The sequence below is a fragment of the Sinocyclocheilus anshuiensis genome, unplaced genomic scaffold, assembly GCF_001515605.1.
Source record: "Sinocyclocheilus anshuiensis isolate Anshui unplaced genomic scaffold, SAMN03320099.WGS_v1.1 scaffold739, whole genome shotgun sequence".
Lineage (NCBI taxonomy): Eukaryota > Metazoa > Chordata > Actinopteri > Cypriniformes > Cyprinidae > Sinocyclocheilus > Sinocyclocheilus anshuiensis.
The window spans coordinates 1,058,700-1,077,773 of NW_015551105.1; the positions used below are offsets into that span (position 1 = coordinate 1,058,700).

General features: G+C 34.3%; 1 protein-coding gene across 1 annotated transcript; it reads right to left on the bottom strand.

Annotated features, from left to right (window-relative positions):
* Positions 1 to 6,960: 6,960 nt before the first annotated feature.
* Positions 6,961 to 12,836, bottom strand: LOC107662910 (uncharacterized). The gene is made up of 13 exons (XM_016453040.1): positions 12,705 to 12,836; positions 11,576 to 11,781; positions 11,361 to 11,498; positions 11,079 to 11,217; positions 9,671 to 10,211; positions 9,429 to 9,570; positions 9,196 to 9,339; positions 9,041 to 9,099; positions 8,770 to 8,945; positions 7,988 to 8,388; positions 7,775 to 7,871; positions 7,447 to 7,636; positions 6,961 to 7,284 (listed from the first exon to the last, which is right to left on the bottom strand). The coding sequence occupies exons 1-13, from the start codon at positions 12,825 to 12,827 to the stop codon at positions 7,142 to 7,144; spliced, it is 2,499 nt and encodes an 832-aa protein (XP_016308526.1). The 5' UTR covers positions 12,828 to 12,836; the 3' UTR covers positions 6,961 to 7,141.
* Positions 12,837 to 19,074: the final 6,238 nt, after the last annotated feature.

A 19,074-nucleotide genomic window follows, 5' to 3' on the forward strand; every position in this document is an offset into this window, starting at 1 on the left:
TCTGCAGTAATTGTTCTCTTCCAGATCAACAGTTTGAAGTGACTCGGACTAACTCTCAACATGTTTGTATCTAGCTCCGTTAATAATAACACACCCGCTTTCATGGCAGTGTTTCTGACCTCCTGAGGACTCACACCAAGATATTCTTGTTAGTAGCCTACTTCTGCAAGCTGTCGGTTTATGTTTCTGAAGATGGCCCATGTTTAACTGCTTGTACTCTTGAAAATGGGCCTTAGGTGTGTTCTGAAAAACAGTCTATTATAGTTTGTTTGTACATATGAATTGTACTCATGTTAAATTAGTTTATATACAATATATTTATTATAATAAATGAAGTAAATGATGCTTGTGTTTTAGGCTGTTCTGTTAAACAAGCACTTTATGTTGAAAACTTCACATAATGTTGGTTAAATTATCTTGTCTTATTCCATATTGCCTAATGGTACCCTAAATAGTAGATATATCTTAGGTTTTCTTTAACCTTATTCAAGCATTTACCGATCTCTCCGGTGTCTTCACAGGCACTTTAGAAAACCATATTAGTGCTGATTTATGTTATGCAAACAGATCTTGAGTGAAGTTTATTTAGTCATTGTTGTTTTAAAATTCTGATCCCCTTAGTTTATTTTCAGACTTAAGGATTAAGTATTGTTGGCAGATACTTCTTGCTCAACTAATTAAAAAGGTATTTATAGAAGAATTCAGAATCCAATTTACTTGCCTAGTCATACGGTGTAGCCTCGGCACAGAGCAGACGTTGTATTTTTTGCCTATTAATGTGATTAGCTGTTAGTCCTCTTTAAACCAAAGGAAGATTTGTACTGAGCTGTGCACAATACATCCTTTACTGCCTAATGCTGTTTGCTGTTCATAAAACTATTTCTCATATAACTTAAATTAAATATCTGTTAAGTGCATGAAAAATATGGGTTATTAGTCTTTGTCTAAAAAATTTCCATGGTGATGAAACTCACAGTCTGTTAATTTCATCATCATCATCATCATCATCATCATCTCCTTCTAACCAGCTTTTTACCCAAGTTTGATCGATTAATTAGTCTCCCGACGTGCCGTGTGACTCAGGAGCTCATAATGATTGGAACAACTGCTTGTTAAGTGGCGCCCTAGAATGGAGCGTCAGGTAAGAAAATCGATGCCATTTAAAGGCCAAGTTACATATCCAGCAGGTATCAAACATTCATTAGGAAAGACTGAGAGGGAATTTAAACTGCAGCAATGCATGTAAACATATGGTGTATTATTTATTTATTTGTTAAATGAATACAATTCTGTATTTTTTGTCAACAAATAGGAAGCAATATATCCACTTTGGCAGTTTTCTTGTTAATGAACATTAAAACAGCTCAGTTTTTTATATTTAGTGCACATTGAGATCACAATAAGCTGCACATAAACTTCCAATTTTTGTAAGTTTGGGTCATAAATCCTTATGGATGCATCAGTTTATATGTGGCTATTCAAGCATTCCTTACATGGGGTTTGTTTACTTTTTATTATATACTTGTAATAAGAATGATAATTGATAATCAGTGATTATCAAGTGAAGTTCTTTATGCTGGTTTGATATTGCCAATGTACTGTTTTCCAGTATATGATCTACAGATGAACAGTATTCCTGTGGAAATACCAAATCAGGTTAGTTTGAAGCTCCATAGAAAGATAATATGCATTTATATAAACTGCTGTACTACAAACGGAACAGATATTGCTATGATTATTTTTTGAAACAGATGGGCAGAATATACACATGCTTTCAGATCGTCATAACCCTTAAAGATGATGCTATCCTATCATTTCAAATTTAGGTTTAATAGAAGTTTGTATTTAGGGTCTTTTTTATGCCAGCATGCACTTTACTGCTTAACTTTGTGCTTTTGTAAAGAAATCATCATTTTTATTTCTGCATATTGTTCTCACAGTCATTGAAAAACACAAAATCTTAAAAAGTTGTAACATATTGATTTTCAGACCTGGAGGAAACATGCACATACTTTTTTCTAAACCAATTAATTGAAAGATTGGCACCTGAAATATAAAACAAGTCATTGTCTATATATCCTTATCTTGTAATCATGAATGTCAAGAAAGGTCATACATTGATATCCATTGATCAAAAGTGTGGTAACCCTGTCTGCAGGTTTGTAGAAAGTTACATCAGATGATAAAATATTAACAGAAAGTAATGATGGCTGCTCAACAACTTTTTTTTTTTTTTTTTTGATTTTGTTGTTGCTGCATGATTATTCTCAAAAGCATTATAATGCTGGCCTGCCACCTAGTGGACAGATACAAAAATGGTGCACTTGCACCTTTAACAATAACTAGAATCCATTTCTCAATACTTGGGTCACGTTTTCAAAACTCTTCACACAGTTCTTCTTATCAGCCTTTATCCAAAACACATTTTGCATCGAAAACGCGCTAAAACTACCAAAACATTTCATACAGGTGTCAAATTAAGCCATTTTCTTTCATAACACTAGCAAAGGGTTTCAGCCAACAAACACACTTTGTCACTTTTTGTCACTTTTTTTTGTACAAAACAAGAATGACAGCTCTCTACTGTTCCGAATTCACTGCCGTAAATGTTACAAAGTCTATGTTGACATTTCAGAACACAATTATTCCCAATTTTGTATAGATGGTAATGAAATCTAACTCCACATCTAAATGTTTTGATAGTATTTTACTTTTTAGATTTGGATTATAGTATTACTTTAGAAATATAGAAAATATCTGTCTATTTCAGTTTTGTACCTAATTGTTGAGAAATGGGTCCTATTTATTGTAAAAAACTGTATACTCTCTCCTTCTATGCAAGGAGTTTCTGTATTTGATTGTAAATTGAATATGTTCTCTGAAGGTGAAAATTTAATTGACTGAGCTGAAAGTTTAATATTTTAATCAAAAATGATTTTCCATTTTGTTGTTGTTGTTTTTTTAGCCTATGTTGATATGTGCATGTTTGAACCTTTTTTTGTTTTTGTTTTTTTCAAATCTACCAGATCCATTTGCTTTGTTTTCTATGAAATCAGCACAGAAGTTCCGATCACATATTCCACGTCTTTTATTTTTGGTGTTACTTGACAGCCATTTCCCCATACCGGCCTATTATTGTAATACATTCTATTCACTTGCCCTTAAGTGGCATGTGAAAACAAAAAAGAACAAGTAGTTCACTTTATTTGTCTGTCATGCATTCCTTTCTCATCTAAGTGGGCAGTTCTTTACCGCAGTAACCTGCAGTGTGGATCAGACTTCAGGCTGTTAGCATAAAGTTTGGTTCAAATGTCAAAGACATAATACAGACCTCAAAGCTTGCTTCTTTCAGAGATTAAACCAGCAACCCTATGATTATTAGCCCAATTATATGATTAAATCATCTACAATTTATATGATTAAAACACATGATCCTTTAGAAATCATTCTAATATGCTGATTTGCAGCTTAAGAAACATTATTATCAATGTTGAAAACAATTGTGCTGCTTAATATTTTTGTGGAAAACATACTTTTTTAGGATTCTGAGGAATAAAAAATTCAAAACAACAGCATTTATTTGAAATAGAAATCTTGGCTTTTCTTTTTCTAAATAAATAAAAATCTTTTCCATCCTTAAACTTTTGAATGGTAGTGTATACCTGTCTTTCGAATGAAGTTATAAAACTAAAACCCTCTTCCGAGAAATCATGGTTTAAATGTGAAACTCACACTCGTCAAAGCAAATATCTCCTCACACACTCGCAGAGCATGTCGTCGTCTCCAGCAGAGGTTAACAAGTTGAAAGAATTACTACCTAGTTTCTTACTTTCATTCATCGCAGTTCAATGCCAAATGTCCTGTGTTTGACAGCAAAGTGGTTTGGAAAATCTTAATGCAAATAATGGATATCTCCGAATTGGTAGATTGTAGATTATTGAATATGAGAACGTTTCCTGCTATCTTTGCACTTTTTCAGTTTCTCACGTGAATTCCAGCACTTCTCCACAACAATTAAAGATGAAAGACATAAATCCATTAAGACAATAACTGTTTGCTTTCTGAAATACCACCAGGTTTACCAAGAGTTCAAAACTTTAAAAAACAAATGGGTGCATGTGGAAATTCTTTCTGGACTTCCAACTTTGAAAGTACTTGCTTATTCATTTACACAACAGTTGGAAGCATAGAGTTACATTAGGCTTAAAATCATATGACATTTTAAAAGTACTAGATGAAACTAACGCTTTTGTTTTTTTTGCTTTGCATGAAGGATGCAGCATGACAGCGATGGAACTGTGTGATGAAATGAAAGATCATCAAGCTCAGAAAGCATGAGGAAAAGCCTGTAAACCGAGAATTTTAAACTGGATGCGTGGAAGATTCTTTCATGATCAATTGCACACTGATAATATATATATATATATTTTAGAACAAGTCAAACGTGATTTAACTAAGATTAATAGTCCTTAGGTCCAGAATAACCCTGCTTACAGGGTTACTGTGGGTCTTAAAAAGTCTTAATTTACCCTTCCACAAATTAAGGCCTTAAAAGGTCTTAAATGGGAACAAAAAGTCTTAAATTCATGGCATTAAATGTTGCATGCACTGTAAAAATGAATATCTTTGTCAATATTTTTGTGTTGTTTTCCATTACAAATATCTAAACATCCTTAATTCAAGATACATTTACTTGAGATGCAAAATGAAGATATATGAAGTCTTGTTTTTTTTTTGAGAAAATGAACAAAATTAAGTTTATGCTTAAAACAAGAACAAACGGGGCATGAAAACTTGTTTTCCCTTTTAATTAAGTTCTTAATTCAATTTTTTTTTTGCAGATACTTGTCCTTTTTTAAAATCATAAATTCACTTCATTTTGATAATTTCTCAAAACAAGATTTCTTATCATATGTAATTTTTGCATCTACCTTGATTTAAGAACTTCTAGACATTTGCACTGGAAAACAAGACAGAAATAGAGAGGAAGAACATCACATTTGTGCAGTGTGATCAGAAGGCTCTGTAAAAGTTATTTCCATATTCTAGTTAACCTATTTTCAGTGTAAAATGAATTAAAAAGTAATGAAGATTGGTTGTGTTGCATTTTTTTTTTTAATGGTTTGAATAGACCATACTGAAGTATTGTCTTAAAGTCTTTACCTTCATAAAACTTGCAGAAACCCTTTATTACGCAGTTTCAAAAAGCACTGCATTTTACATTGATATTCTTTTACATTGTAAATTGAGATGTGTATTGGGTTTGAAATGAATCCAAAATCAGATGAAATCACTTCTCGTTAAATGCTTCACATAACCAGAGCATTTGTATACACTTCTATTCTTCTTGTGTTTCACAAGAAGAATGCCATTGTGACATTCAGTATGTATCATAACCAGTGTCAGTCTTTTCGGTGTCTGACATTGACTGGCATCTCTAATAAATGTTTGCCTCTTTCATGAACAATAAAACATAACAGAAAGCAATACAATAGTTCCAGTTAAAGATTCCACCGTGATTCAGCTTAGTGGAAGTTTACTGAGCAGCTCTCGCCCTGATAGTAACTTATTTTTGGCATACTATCTGTAAATACCGTTGAATAGAGTGCACAGATTGTTCGTGTTGATAGTGTTTTGCGCCTGAATGCGAGTGAGTGGAATGCCTCTCAGTAGACTGTACTTTCTACCCATGCATTTAAAAGAAAACAAATGAACACAAATATTTGTCGCTGATCATTTTTGCTTTCATTCTGAGGACTCGTATGATCAGATGTGATCGTTGTGTCATGGAGACATGGCAAACATCTTCAACAATTGTTGATTGATTGATTGATTCATTACAATGCAGTGTTGTGCTGACAACCTCAAGTTTCCCAGTCACGCCATCATCCTAGAAGCTGCTTTGACAATTGTTCTGCAACCTCAGTGTGACATCAGCATTTCAACCTGATGAAGATCGCACCCCCATGCACCTAATTACAGCTTTCTTTGTGAGTGAGCGAACTGGAACATTCATCATACTCAAAAACTGTCCACACACTGACAATGTCTATGATTTTATTTGTGTTACTGTATACTATAATGCTTTTTCCTTTTTGATATTTTCATGGTTATTTTATTTATTGAGTCCATTTGACATTGATTTTGATTTGTTTGATTGGCGTGAACAGATTGACCATTTGATTCACCATCGAACACATGAGATTTTATGGATCAATCATCAATCTCAGACATTTTCATTATTTACAGTGGGTACGGAAAGTATTCAGACCCCCTTAAATTTTTCACTCTTTGTTATATTGCAGCCATTTGCTAAAATCATTTAAGTTAATTTTTTTTCCTCATTAATGTACACACAGCACCCCATATTGACAGAAAAACACAGAATTGTTGACATTTTTGCAGATTTATTAAAAAAGAAAAACTGAAATATCACATGGTCCTAAGTATTCAGACCCTTTGCTGTGACACTCATATATTTAACTCAGGTGCTGTCCATTTCTTCTGATCAGCCTTGAGATGGTTCTGGGGTCTGAATACTTTCCGTACCCACTGTATATTTATATATTATATTTTGATTTCAAAAGTATTAGTACAACACAAAACCATTTCAGTCAGCTTAACACTTTAAAATACCACCACTTTCTATAAAAATAATGCTATATGTTGAATATTTACATGGCTATTTAATTTATTGAGCCCATTTGGCATTGATTTTGATTTCATTGGATTAGTGTGAAAGCATTTATTCTGCATTCTAATTCTAGAATGCAATTATATAATGCATGCATTTCGAATGTAGCTTGTATTCAGAGAAATGGCCTTTGGTGAATAAGCAGACTAAAACAACAATATAGGAGCTATGTTCATGTATTATCTTTGTGGATACGCATTATCCAAACTCTTTTTAAATCAATCTGACACTCAGTTTATTTTCTTTATAGATTTTATTTTCATCAGCAGTGTGAAGGGTGCAATACAAAGGTACACACTAATAGACCAAAACAGTGACAGTTTTGAAAAATAACCCTATAACGACCATTTATGGATTATAATACAATATTTAAAGAAATCAAAATAATAATAATCTTCCCTGAGAAAGCAAAGAGGACACATTTTTTGTAGTCTTTGAGATGATCCATTAAATGTCATCTGACTTAAGAGGCTGATATTTGACGCCTGATCTCCTGGTTCTGTAGATGAGAACACCACACACCATGCCAACAGCTGCAAGGAGACATCCAGCAATGAAAACCAGATTCAGGTTCATGACTGTGGAGGACACTGTGGAAAACACACAAAAGTGCTGGTTAATACATTGTGGGTATTGAAATTAAATCACAAATTACAAGACGTCACATCCAGCTCTATACGTAATGCACCTTTAAAATAGTATCACATTCTATAGAAATAATCTTATATGTTGACTTATTTCTCAGGTTTTACCTTCACGCTCTACGCTCCTTTTCAGCCGCAGGGGCCCCTGGCCGACTAAGTGGCTGCTGGTCTGGATGGGAGCCTCTCTTTTGTGAAGGTGGTGGGACGGTGGTGCAACTGTGCTGTTGACACAGCCCTGAGAGCAGCGGGTCTTGGGATTGTTTGCCTCACACAGAATCACCGAACAGGTGATGAACACCTAGAGAGAATGAGAGAGATAATGTCTTGGCTGTCTGGAATGCTTGATTCTGATTGGTCAGTCAGTAGCAGCATTGCTTTGACACAGTATGTTGACTGCTTAACTGCTTTCATCGTAATCCAATCAATCAGTTTTTACCTGCTCATGCATTCCAATGAACTGGAAGGCTTGCAGGCCGAAGCGGACCATTGACTGGTGGCTTGTGTAGAACTCAACCGTTTCATCCAAGATGCAGCTGAAGAACATACAGTAATCAGTGAAGACGTGATATATAGAGTTTAACAGATCCATTGTGAGTGAATTCATTTGTTTGTGCTAATGCGTCTGCAGCTCATGGTTGATTGTTCTTACCCGTTTTGGATGATTGTGTAGGACGTTTGGTAGTTGGGGTCATTGTATGGTGTCGCAACACATGATTCGACGAAAAGCTCGGTGTTGCTGATTGTAGACTGGGATTCAATTTGCATGTAAATCATCTCCCCAAGCTCGTACTCCGCCGGATATGCAGTCATGTCTATTTCTGTGTGGTAGTTTGCTGTTTTGAAAAGTCCGAAGCTGTAGGTGAGGGTACCAAAGCCTTTCTCGGTGATGGTGGTTATGTGTCTCTGTGCAGTGAACTCCAGTGAGATGTTGTTTTTCTTCTCGTAACGACAGGAGAACTCAATCTCCACCTCGTGCTTTCTGGTAATGATGCTGTTTGGGTCATCGGTTGAGAAAATTTCATTCTTGAAAATGATGTACTCTTCATCCTCCTGTAGAAGGAAATGGAGTATGAAATATGAATGGTTTTAACTGTGCCTAAATGAAACTTTTGTCATCATTTGTGCACATCAGTGCCATTCCAACCTGAATGTCCAAGCTTCTATTTTCCATACAACAAAAGTGGATGGTACTTATTATCAAAAAAGCACCAAAGAAGACCACAAAAGAAGTCATATGGACCATATATGATGCTTTTATAGTGCCTTTTCTGCTTTCATTGTTTGGAAAAGAGAAGTTCTGCCTTGTGTGTTTCATGGAAGATGGGAAACAAAATTTGGTTCGAAAGGACATGAGGATGAGTAATTAATGATAAACATTTTTTTGTTTGTTTTGTTCAATTGTTCCTTTTGAGCCCATGAGAAAAGTTTTACCTCAATCATGGTACCACAAGCATTGAGGGAGAAGTTTGCCAACACATGAGTGCCGTTTGAGTCCAAAGTGCAGGCGGGATCGTTGAGTCGCAGATAGTCCTTGTGGAGCCCGACGGAGTGCAGCTGCTCAATTTCAACAACCATGTTGGTTGCAGAGCAAATCACATTTGCATCCACTGTAAATGTGATCAATCATTAGAATTGATTACCAAAATGATGCTTTGTTTATGCTGGCAAAACATAGTTGTCCAAGTAAAAGCTAATTACTAACCAGTCTGGCGTCCAACGTTGATCATGACACATCTCATTTCAGACTGATAAACGCTGCTTCTGTAAATCCATAATAAATAGTAATATTTATGAAATTCAGTTCACCTGAAAGGTTGCTAGCTGCTAGATTTTGAATATGATTAATAGTTTACCCACCCGCTCGTGCTCTCAGCAATGAAACACACGGGGAAATGATCTCCGAGGTCGTTCCTCATTGGTGTCCATCTGATGGCGTACTCTCCAGTGCTCAAAGCGTGCTTAGTTATGTTCAGAGGACCACTGATAATGACATCAGTAACCCTGGGAATGACCAAAAAAAAAAACGTTAAACACCATCTAATAATAGAAATAACTTGAAGCATTGATTTCATCCACACATGATTCCTCACGTTGAATAAGCTGCTGCAGCCTTAACCCGGATTTCCACTTCGTGGTGTGGCGTAGCTTGGATTTCATCTCCATTGCGTGGAGTTGGCGACACAAAGTGAGGTAGGTAATGTCCCTCGGTGCAGGAAGGAGCAGCTGAATCAACTGCAATGATTCAAATTAGAAAGACACACATTAGGCACACTGATACTACTAACATGATGACCTTGTGTTCTTGTTTAGTTGGTCATTGAGAAAGCCTTACCGAGAACACTGAATTGCAGAGGGAGCTTGCTGAAAGGTTCATAAGAACGCTGATGTGAAGCCATGGAAGTTGTGTACTCTTGAGGTGGCTGTGTTGTTGTGGTTGTGGTCGTGGTCTGCAGCCACCACCACCACTGGGCCGTTGTAGGTGGAGCAGTGGTTGTCTGTTGATGTTGCCACCACCACCATGGTGTAGTTGTAGGTGGAGTGGTGGTCGATTGTTGCTGTTGTTGCCACCACCACCACGGTGTAGTTGTAGGTGGAATGGTGGTCGATTGTTGCTGTTGCCACCACCACCACCACGGTGAAGCAGATGTAGTTTGTTGCCACCATGGAACAGTTGTGGTACTTTGGTAATACCATGGGTACGGTGTCATGTTGATTGACCTTTGGTGTCTTCCACCACTCAGAGAGCATCTGTAAGAGCTGGAGCCATCAGTATAGGCCAGAGTGGTGTGTTTCCTTGGGAAGTCCTCCACAATTAGCTCAAATCCGTAGACGCCTGTTGTGGAGGCATAGTTGTAGTCTAGTGTGCAGGCACGCTAAAGGAGAATTGAGATGTTCATATGAGTGGATGTTCATTTGGTTTTATTTCCAAACCATTCATGTCACCAGATTGATCAAAAAAAAAAAAAAAAAGCTGCCAGAATATTCTACTAATGGTGTAAAAATAAAACGAAACTACTAAAATAACCACATCTGTTGTGTAAATCTAATTTGTATAGACTTTATTTCCACAGCGTGAAGGTTAGGTCGTATGAATTTATGAATGAACCGTTCGTTTTAAAATCTTCCCGATCTTTGAACATTACAATGCACATGATAACTTTAGCTAATTACTCTTCAACAGTGATGTTATAGCATTACAGCAAAAAATTCAAAAAGTTCAAAGACAAAATTCAAAAGATGTCTGCGCACTTGTTTCTCAATTCTTTGCTGTAAGTTTGATTCATTCTAGTGAATCGTTTCATCCTAAATGGCTCTCTTTCTCTCATTTGTAGCGTTGGAAAGCCTGATTCATTCTAATGAGTTGTTTCGTTCCAACGGTTCTTGCAAATGAACAAATTCCAAAAAGATTCAGCATATCAAGAATTTCATGTTTTTTTTTTATATCGGTAAATCATAGAATCAGTAAAGGTTATAAAAGGTTGTAGTCTAGTTTTTCTTTCCTTTTCTCTTATTTAAATGTAGTATAAATATAGATTTTTTTTCAAGGTTTTTCGATTATTATTTTTTTATCAATGTTTTTTGAATGAACAATCTCTTTCATTCAAAGCCCACATTGATATTACCCCATTTCACAAAGATCCACCCACCGATTTCTAACCTTCCCATTGGTTTGTATTTGTGAAAACATACCAGTACACAATATGTCACATTATTATGGCGATATTTTGTCTGTTTCTTACTTGATCTAGGTGGAAACCACTTGGCTGGTCACATGTGGCACATTCGACATGCTGCTGAGCTCCATATCTACATCTGACCTGATCACCATCTGGGTCATAGGCCACCAGATGATATGTACGAGGACAGTTTTGGGGTACACTAATGGGAAATATATATATATATTCCATATTCACCATATTTTCGTCATATTTTCATCATTTATAGGCTAGATGTTGTAACATGTATTTTCATTAGTTATTAATACTGTTAATAGAAAACTGTTGAATTAAAGTAAGAGTTACCGTAGAAGTTGTAAAGTAGTGGTGACAGGTGATCGGTTGGGTTGATTGGTATCAGCTCTTATGCCTAGATCTACGTGTGCCTGGAGGAACCACCAAACAACGTTGTTGACTGTGGGCACCCAGCAGCATGAGGAGTCCCTGTGATACAATAGTGTATTTTAGAATATGTTGAATGTAAATTTCAATGTGGATTTAAAACATATTCTGTTACTCACTGCAGGTCAAAGGGTGTGTTTCCATGGATGTTTCTTGTGACAACAGTTTCCGCTTGGCACCAGTTGTTGTAGTAAGCACTTCTGCCGTTAGAGCTGCTATCGATTTGACCATGGTGACTGCTGGATTCATAGCCACAATCTCCAGAGGAGCAGTACCACCAACTATAATCACACCAGTCATAGGTTCGCTTGAGTCGAAACTCAACCTGTTGGTAGAACACTGGTAGAGTCAGAATACTTGTTGGTAGAGTTTATTTTGATTTCTATTTATATATTTAGGTGTTATATAGATCAATCATTAATAAAATGCACGATGACAGCATTATATCTTTAAAAAAATCATAATATGTCATTCATAATGTAATATTTTACAAATTAAATTGATCAAATTATATACAGTCAAACCAAAATTTATTCAGACACCTTGACCATTGCACACATTATCACAGTTTATTCGCTATAGTTTAGAAAATGGTAATAAAATATGACAAGAAGTTCTCAGAGTTAAACTGTGTCTGAACAAATTCATCTTGATAATGTCAGATAACACTTTAGCAAAACATGGTCAGGTCAAAGTGTCTGAATAATTTTTGGTCCCAAATTTTGATCAATTTTACTGGTAATCCATTGTATGACGAATTTTTGGGTATAATATGTCACATTTTACTTTTTTTTTTTTTTTGCTATCCTCACTTACATAAATGAACTATAGTGTCCTGCACACACTTGTAAAAAAATATCAAAAATTATACCTAGTGTCTGAATAATTTTTGGTTTGACTGTATATCTTTAAGAGTATTAGTCATCTCAGATATCTCTGTTTAGCCAATTAATGTCAAAGTTCAGCGAAAAATACTCTTCATCAGTAAATATTATTAGATTATTTTAACCGATTCTCATCAGATATTACATGTTACTTTCTTCATCTGAATTATTTCCATGATTGCATCTCCCTGTCTTTTGACAGCGATGCATTTTAATGCAGCATTAGAATTAGTATAGTTATAATCTAGATAAAAAATAAAACATTTACAAACAGGCAATTCTAAAAGACAATTTTTTATTAATTTGATAAATAAAGAGCAGTGTTGCTGCATTTTTTAAATTCAAATAATAAATAAATTCTCACCCTCATGCTCCCATCTGCATTGGTTCCTTTAGGGCTGAAGGTCACTGAGCCTCCATAATGGTGTCCTGCAGAAGCAATGGACACCAGAAGCAGAAGATTCAAAACCACAGCCGAGGACATCATGGTACCTGACCCCCTGAGCTCACTTCACCTGTGAAGCACCTGCTTTTATACATCTCAGGTGAGCAGGAATTCAGGGATGGGTTCAAAAGCGTTCTCGTGCGATGCATTGAATCACACACAAAAAATTAGAGGGTAGTTACTTGCTTCTTCTGAGAAGTCACATGATTCAAATCTGAAACCAGCCATTGATCAGAACTCACTTAACAAAGCACACACCTTTTCATGCACATGCAAAGTATGATCTTGTCTTGAGAGTCCACTAGGGGCAAGATGCTCTGAAAAATGACTGCTTTTTATTGCACAGCTTCAATGCCAAATACGGTATAATATTTTCCTTGAGTTAAAAACATAAAATCTCATTGCAAAAAATTATTGAGTAACATTTGAGTAGCTTATAGGAATATTTTTATCTCAATTATCTTTTTTCTCCCTGGATGCCAGCACTCCTACATAACAATGATCTGACATAAGATATTAATCTATTTAAACAGCTGTTTGCTTTCTCAAATGCCACCTGCCTTACCCACAGTGCAGCGAAAGATCAAATCGCAAACAAACAAAGATCTGAAAAGGATTTCTCAGGACTTCAGACATCGAAGAGTGCTTGCTGATACATTCATTAAAAAATGAGAAGGATAGGACTGTATTAAACTTAAAATCATATATTAAAGATACAGCTTGAGGGGAAAAATATGTGGTTTGTTTTGTGTGATGGATGTGTCAGAGATGAAATAGGAAAAAGCCTATTACAGTAAACAATGTAAATACAATCAGGTAAAACCTGTAATCTGAGAATTCCAGACTGGAGAGGTCAAAGAGTCTTTCTAGACCTGAAATAACCAGTTTCTGTTATTATTTAGAAATGAAACTTTAAGATCTGGATTGGATTGTCAAGCGCACACTAACATAAACTTTTACATCTCTAAACAAAATTCGGTACATTCTGTGAACATTTGTGAAGTTGAAATGTAACGGATTACATTTATTCAGCTTTATTTTCAGTGTTTTATGCTTTAATTGTGGTAAAATAATAAAACATTTGGATGAAAACAAATGTTCATTAAGTGTATACTCGCATTTCATGAAATGTAACACTTTTTTTTTTACACGACATTTTATGTGCAGTTTTATGTGGGCCAAAATAGTTTGCAAAATGGGCCAGATTAATGCAGACAGTCGGAAATCTGGCAACATGTGACATCCCAAATCCTTCTAATCTACATTTAATTACTTTTAATTGCACAGATCTTGCAGGCAAACCATTATTTGAGAATTTCTGTGTTCATGGCAGAATGCAAAGCTGTAGTTTTGAGTTATTCAGGTTATTATCTGAACAGTAAATTAATGCAATCTGATGAATGCCACATGATGACTAATTATGACTAATGCCCAATGGCTGGTAAAACCTTAAATGAATGCTTGTCCTTTGTCCTACCTTTTAAACAATAAATGCTTTTTGTGTGGTTATTTTTACTTTAGTTTCACTTCAGCTAATTACTTGCTCAGGCACAGTGCTATCATAGAGTCATAGAGTCATACCATATAAACATGACACCTCAGTATTTATTCATTTATTTAATTTGCATTCAGTCTGCAAAAAAATACACTTTACAATAATATTCAGTTTGTTAAAAAAAATGTTTTTTTTTTTAAGAATTTACATAATTATAATCTTTATTCATTTTTCATGCATGTTAATTCAATATCAGAACTGTACATCTGTGCAACTTGATAAGTTACAAAACTTTATATGTGTGACTTATAAATGCTGTGAAAGTGTTGTTTATTGTTAGTTTATGATACCTAATGCATTAGCTAGTCAACAAATCAAACCTGATTCTTTATGTCATAAACAATGAAGTCTTTCCAATGTATTTGGATTGACATAATAATAATAAGTCTATTTCTACAGCTTGGGCCAAGCCTTTTTCATGACAATAGGAGTGCAGCATTATAAATAACCAGGTATTTAGTAACTAGGTAACTAGGATTTACACAAGCTTCAGTCTGGATCCAGAACACCTGAGAAGAGATGATGCCAACCCCTCAGAGAACCTCAGATGATGCCAACCCTGAAACAACATACAGAACTACCACATTTTGCTATAAGTTTGATTGCACCATATAATAATTGCTGTTAATAGTGTTCATCGTCTGTTTGATTACGTCTTTAATTGATTTTTCTGTACAATAATGTTCTTTTTAGCAGCATCATATGACCCCTTTAAACATTTTCATTGTTACTTTATCTGTTCCCATGAAGCCTCAGATATCATATTCACAGACTGCTGCGGTCCATTTTCTGACCACCTGATACGTAAAATGTTGCAACAATGAGCAAAGAACCGCATGTGTTCAGGTTATTCATGATTCACATCATTTCCTTGAAAGTTATTCATAAATGGAATTAAGTAAGAACAAAAACTATAATCTATAATATGCTTGTTTTACATACATCGAAAGGAAGTGTGTTTGTGTTGAAAATAATGATGATAATTTAATTAAAAAAGGCATGCTGCAGGGCAATTACCAGTGAATAGCACCTAGTTAAACTAGGTTTTAATCCTGAAAAACTGCACACGGATGCTATATTTATTAAAATCCACTTACTTTATTAATGTGTAAACTAGATAACCATAAGCAGAACAGTTTCATTTTGCTCTATCTTCAGTCATTTTCTACTTTATTTGACTTATGTATTTTTTATGTTTTATTTTGAGACTAATCCCCTTTTTTCCTCACATCATATTTTATACTTTAAATATTCTATTGCTCATTGTTAATTCCTGTTCATTCATAATGCCATATTAATTTGCACAATTGGAAATGTTTAAAACAGAAATCAATATTAACCAAGAATATAAAAATATCATGTAAATGTTTGATTTTTTACAATGAACTTGTAAAAAAAAACTAATAAATAAATTACAGTATTAAATTAGAATAAAATTAGAATACAATTATTTGATCCGTATTTGTCTGTATGCTTTTTAATATTTTTCTTAACTCATCCACTATCTTAAATACTTTTTTTCAATGACCTCCTAAATAAATTAATTAAATGTATTTAAATAAATTCATACTGGTTAAAAGTCAAATTTACATTAAATAATTTTGTATTTTCTGTACATTCAGCATACTTTTAATATGTTTCTCAAATCCTTCACTATCTTACTTTTTTTCAATGATATTCTAAATAAATATTGTTTAATTAAATATTTTATCCATACTTTTTCTGTATTATCTATGAACATTTTTCTCGGCTCCTCCATTATCTTTAAGTCATTTTTTCGATGTAATAGAATTTACTTTTGGGAGGCTTTTTGACCAAGATGTGGAGGTTGAAGGTCAAAATCAAACCTTATTTTAAAGTTGGCTAGCATAGTTGGCTGTAATAAGTGCATAATGTAGAAAATACAACAGAAATGGCCACAACCAGAGGATAACAGGAACATTAGTAAAGCACAACCACATAAAATACCAACGACACGGAACAATGAACAGATAGAAATCAGGGTTTAAATTCAAGGGTAAACAAGGAAACTAAATGAACAACAGGTGAACTTAATTAGTGACTAACAGGCAAACACTAGGAAACAGGAACAGAACATAATGTGACAAATGTGTAACTCAAATACCAATGCATAAAAGTTGGGCTCGGCTGTTTGATGGATTTGTTCTTTCTAGTAGAACTCAAAATGAAAACAGAGACATTTTGTTTCTCATCCAGGCCGGAGAAATGTAATGGTAACCACTGTAATTCAACAGGTATGTTGTTTGATACGTGCTACATGTCACATTTCTGCGGCTCACTTGAATGCTGTTAATGTTTTGCACAAGGGTGTGCTACATAGCAACTCATTTGGCTTCTCTTTCAATTCCACTCAATGACATTGATCATGTTTGTTTCATTTTGGAAACACGTTTCAGTGTGAAACAGTGACTTGCATTTAAAAAAACACTGATACCGGACAATAAGTTCAGAAAAGATCAAGGGAGATTTTTCAAATTCAGGGATTCTTGGGGAAACAAAAAATCCAAAAACAACAGTGAAATCATGGCTAAAACATAATGGGTATAATAATAATAATAATAATAACTAAACACCACAGAAGGGTATTTTCAGGAAGATTGATTTATTTAATTGCAGAAACTAAATTGTGTGCACAAATGTAAAATTCAAATTTACTGAATTGTTGTGCATGTAGAAATTTTATATTCGACAAGTATTAAAGAACTGATCTGGATGTCAGTGCCAACACAGCATAGGGAAAAAAATAATTAACAACAAAATTGTTTAAAAAAATTAATTGCATGCCGAATGACAAATAGCACTGGAATTCACAATAATAATTAATGATTCATAGTTTATATTATTCATGACGTATTCTGTGATCTTCTGAAACAACATGCGCTGAGGACAGCTGTCTTGCAATTAACACGCAAACATGCTGGATGAAGCCGAGCCAGTTTTGCATTATCTAGCTCTGATAGTTAAAACAAAAGCATTTGCATGGCATTTTAAAAGTCTCAACTTGGGGAGAAAAAAACTTTTTGCAATAATTAATCTGACTATACTTTGGACTTTGTACCTTTGCCATGCAGGACATAGATTGAATCAAATGTTTTCTGTATCTCAGTATTGTGTATTTAAGGATCTGAAGGCCTTTATCGCAAACTGGCTTTCTCGTTTCACATATAGAACTGAACAGTCACATTGGGATTTATCAAATAACAAAAGTATCTTTTGGTGGTTATTGGGAGCAGTTATTTATAAATTGTTTTGCTTAGTTGGGTGGTATATGACGTACATTTCATTTGACTCAGCATTTTTTCTTTAGTAAGCTATTGTGTGGCTTTATTTAAAAGGCAGATCAGAATATAAGCATTGTTCACTCCTTTATACATGTGGTGGACAAACTCATGCTCATGATGTTGAACAACCAAAGGTCTCTCAATAGTCAAACAAATGTGGTTATTTTGGCATGTTTTGATAGTACATTTGTTTGGCATTGTCTCTATAACCTTTCATGGAGACTTTTTCACTATTATTTGAATGAATTGATTGATTTGCAAGTCTGGTTCTGTGAGACTATATCGCGTCTCTGTGCTTTAGCAGCTGCAGGGTAATATAGCCAAATAATAATATCTCACAATTTACAGTGTGTTTTCACTCTGAAATGGCTTTAAAAGGTGAATCAGAATAACATAATTTGAACAAAACTAACTGTAGCCATGATGAATCAAAATTTTTAATGCAGAAAGTAAAATACAATAACACTCTAGTTTAAAAGAATCAAGGCATCAAATTTCACGGAAAATTAACAACATACACCATACACCAACATAATAAATAGAAATAAAAAGCGTATTTACCAACATATAAAACTGCAAAAACATCTTAATATGGATGGGAGAGAAGAAAAAAAAAAGACACAACAACTCATAGAGACTTCTGTGCAGTTTTTTAGTAATGACACAAATAAACTGAATTGAATTGGTTGTTTTCTGATTCACTGAAACAGACAGTTTGAACTGATTCACAGAAATGAATCAAGTTTATCAACTCTGGTAGAATTTTTGCTACTGAAGTTTAAGTACACACACACACACACACACACACACACACACACTCATATATATATATATATATATATTAGGGCTGTCAGTCGATTAAAATGTTTCATCTAATTAATTACATGATGTTTTGATTAATTAATCTAAATAATCGCAATTAATGGCTAAATAAATTTAACTGTGAAAATACCCACAAAAGTTTATTTAAAGATATTTTTGTTAAATGAGAAAGTATCAAGTAGGCATTACAAATTGTAGCTTTAGAAATATTTTATTTGATTCAACATAAAATTTAATTACACAAACATTTAGGCTACAACGTACAACATAAACTATGGAACATAAAAGAAGATAATTTGAGAAACATCTCAGTATTGTTTGTTCATACAATGAAAGTCATTGGTAACCAAAACAGCTTTGTACCAACAGTCTTCAAAATACCTTCATGTTCCACAAAAGAAAGGTTTGAAACGACATGAGAGTGAGTAAATGATGACAGAATTAAACATTTTTGGGTGAACTATCCCTTTAATGTTTTTATTATTATTATTATTATTATTATTATTATTAATTAATTAAATGATACTCTAAATAAGAAACTAAATCTGCCAGCAGGTGGCGGTAAATGTCTTTATGAGTCATTCATTCGAAGGCTGCTTCATTCAGGAAT

Bases quoted from the DNA above. Each gene is read 5' to 3' on its own strand.
- LOC107662910 (XM_016453040.1), bottom strand. From the start codon at position 12,827: ATGATGTCCTCGGCTGTGGTTTTGAATCTTCTGCTTCTGGTGTCCATT. The intron at 10,212-11,078 runs GTAAGAAACAGA...ATTCTCCTTTAG, and splicing joins GTGGTTTCCACCTAGATCAA to CGTGCCTGCACACTAGACTA. The intron at 8,946-9,040 runs GTTAGTAATTAG...TCACATTTACAG, and splicing joins CAACGTTGGACGCCAGACTG to TGGATGCAAATGTGATTTGC.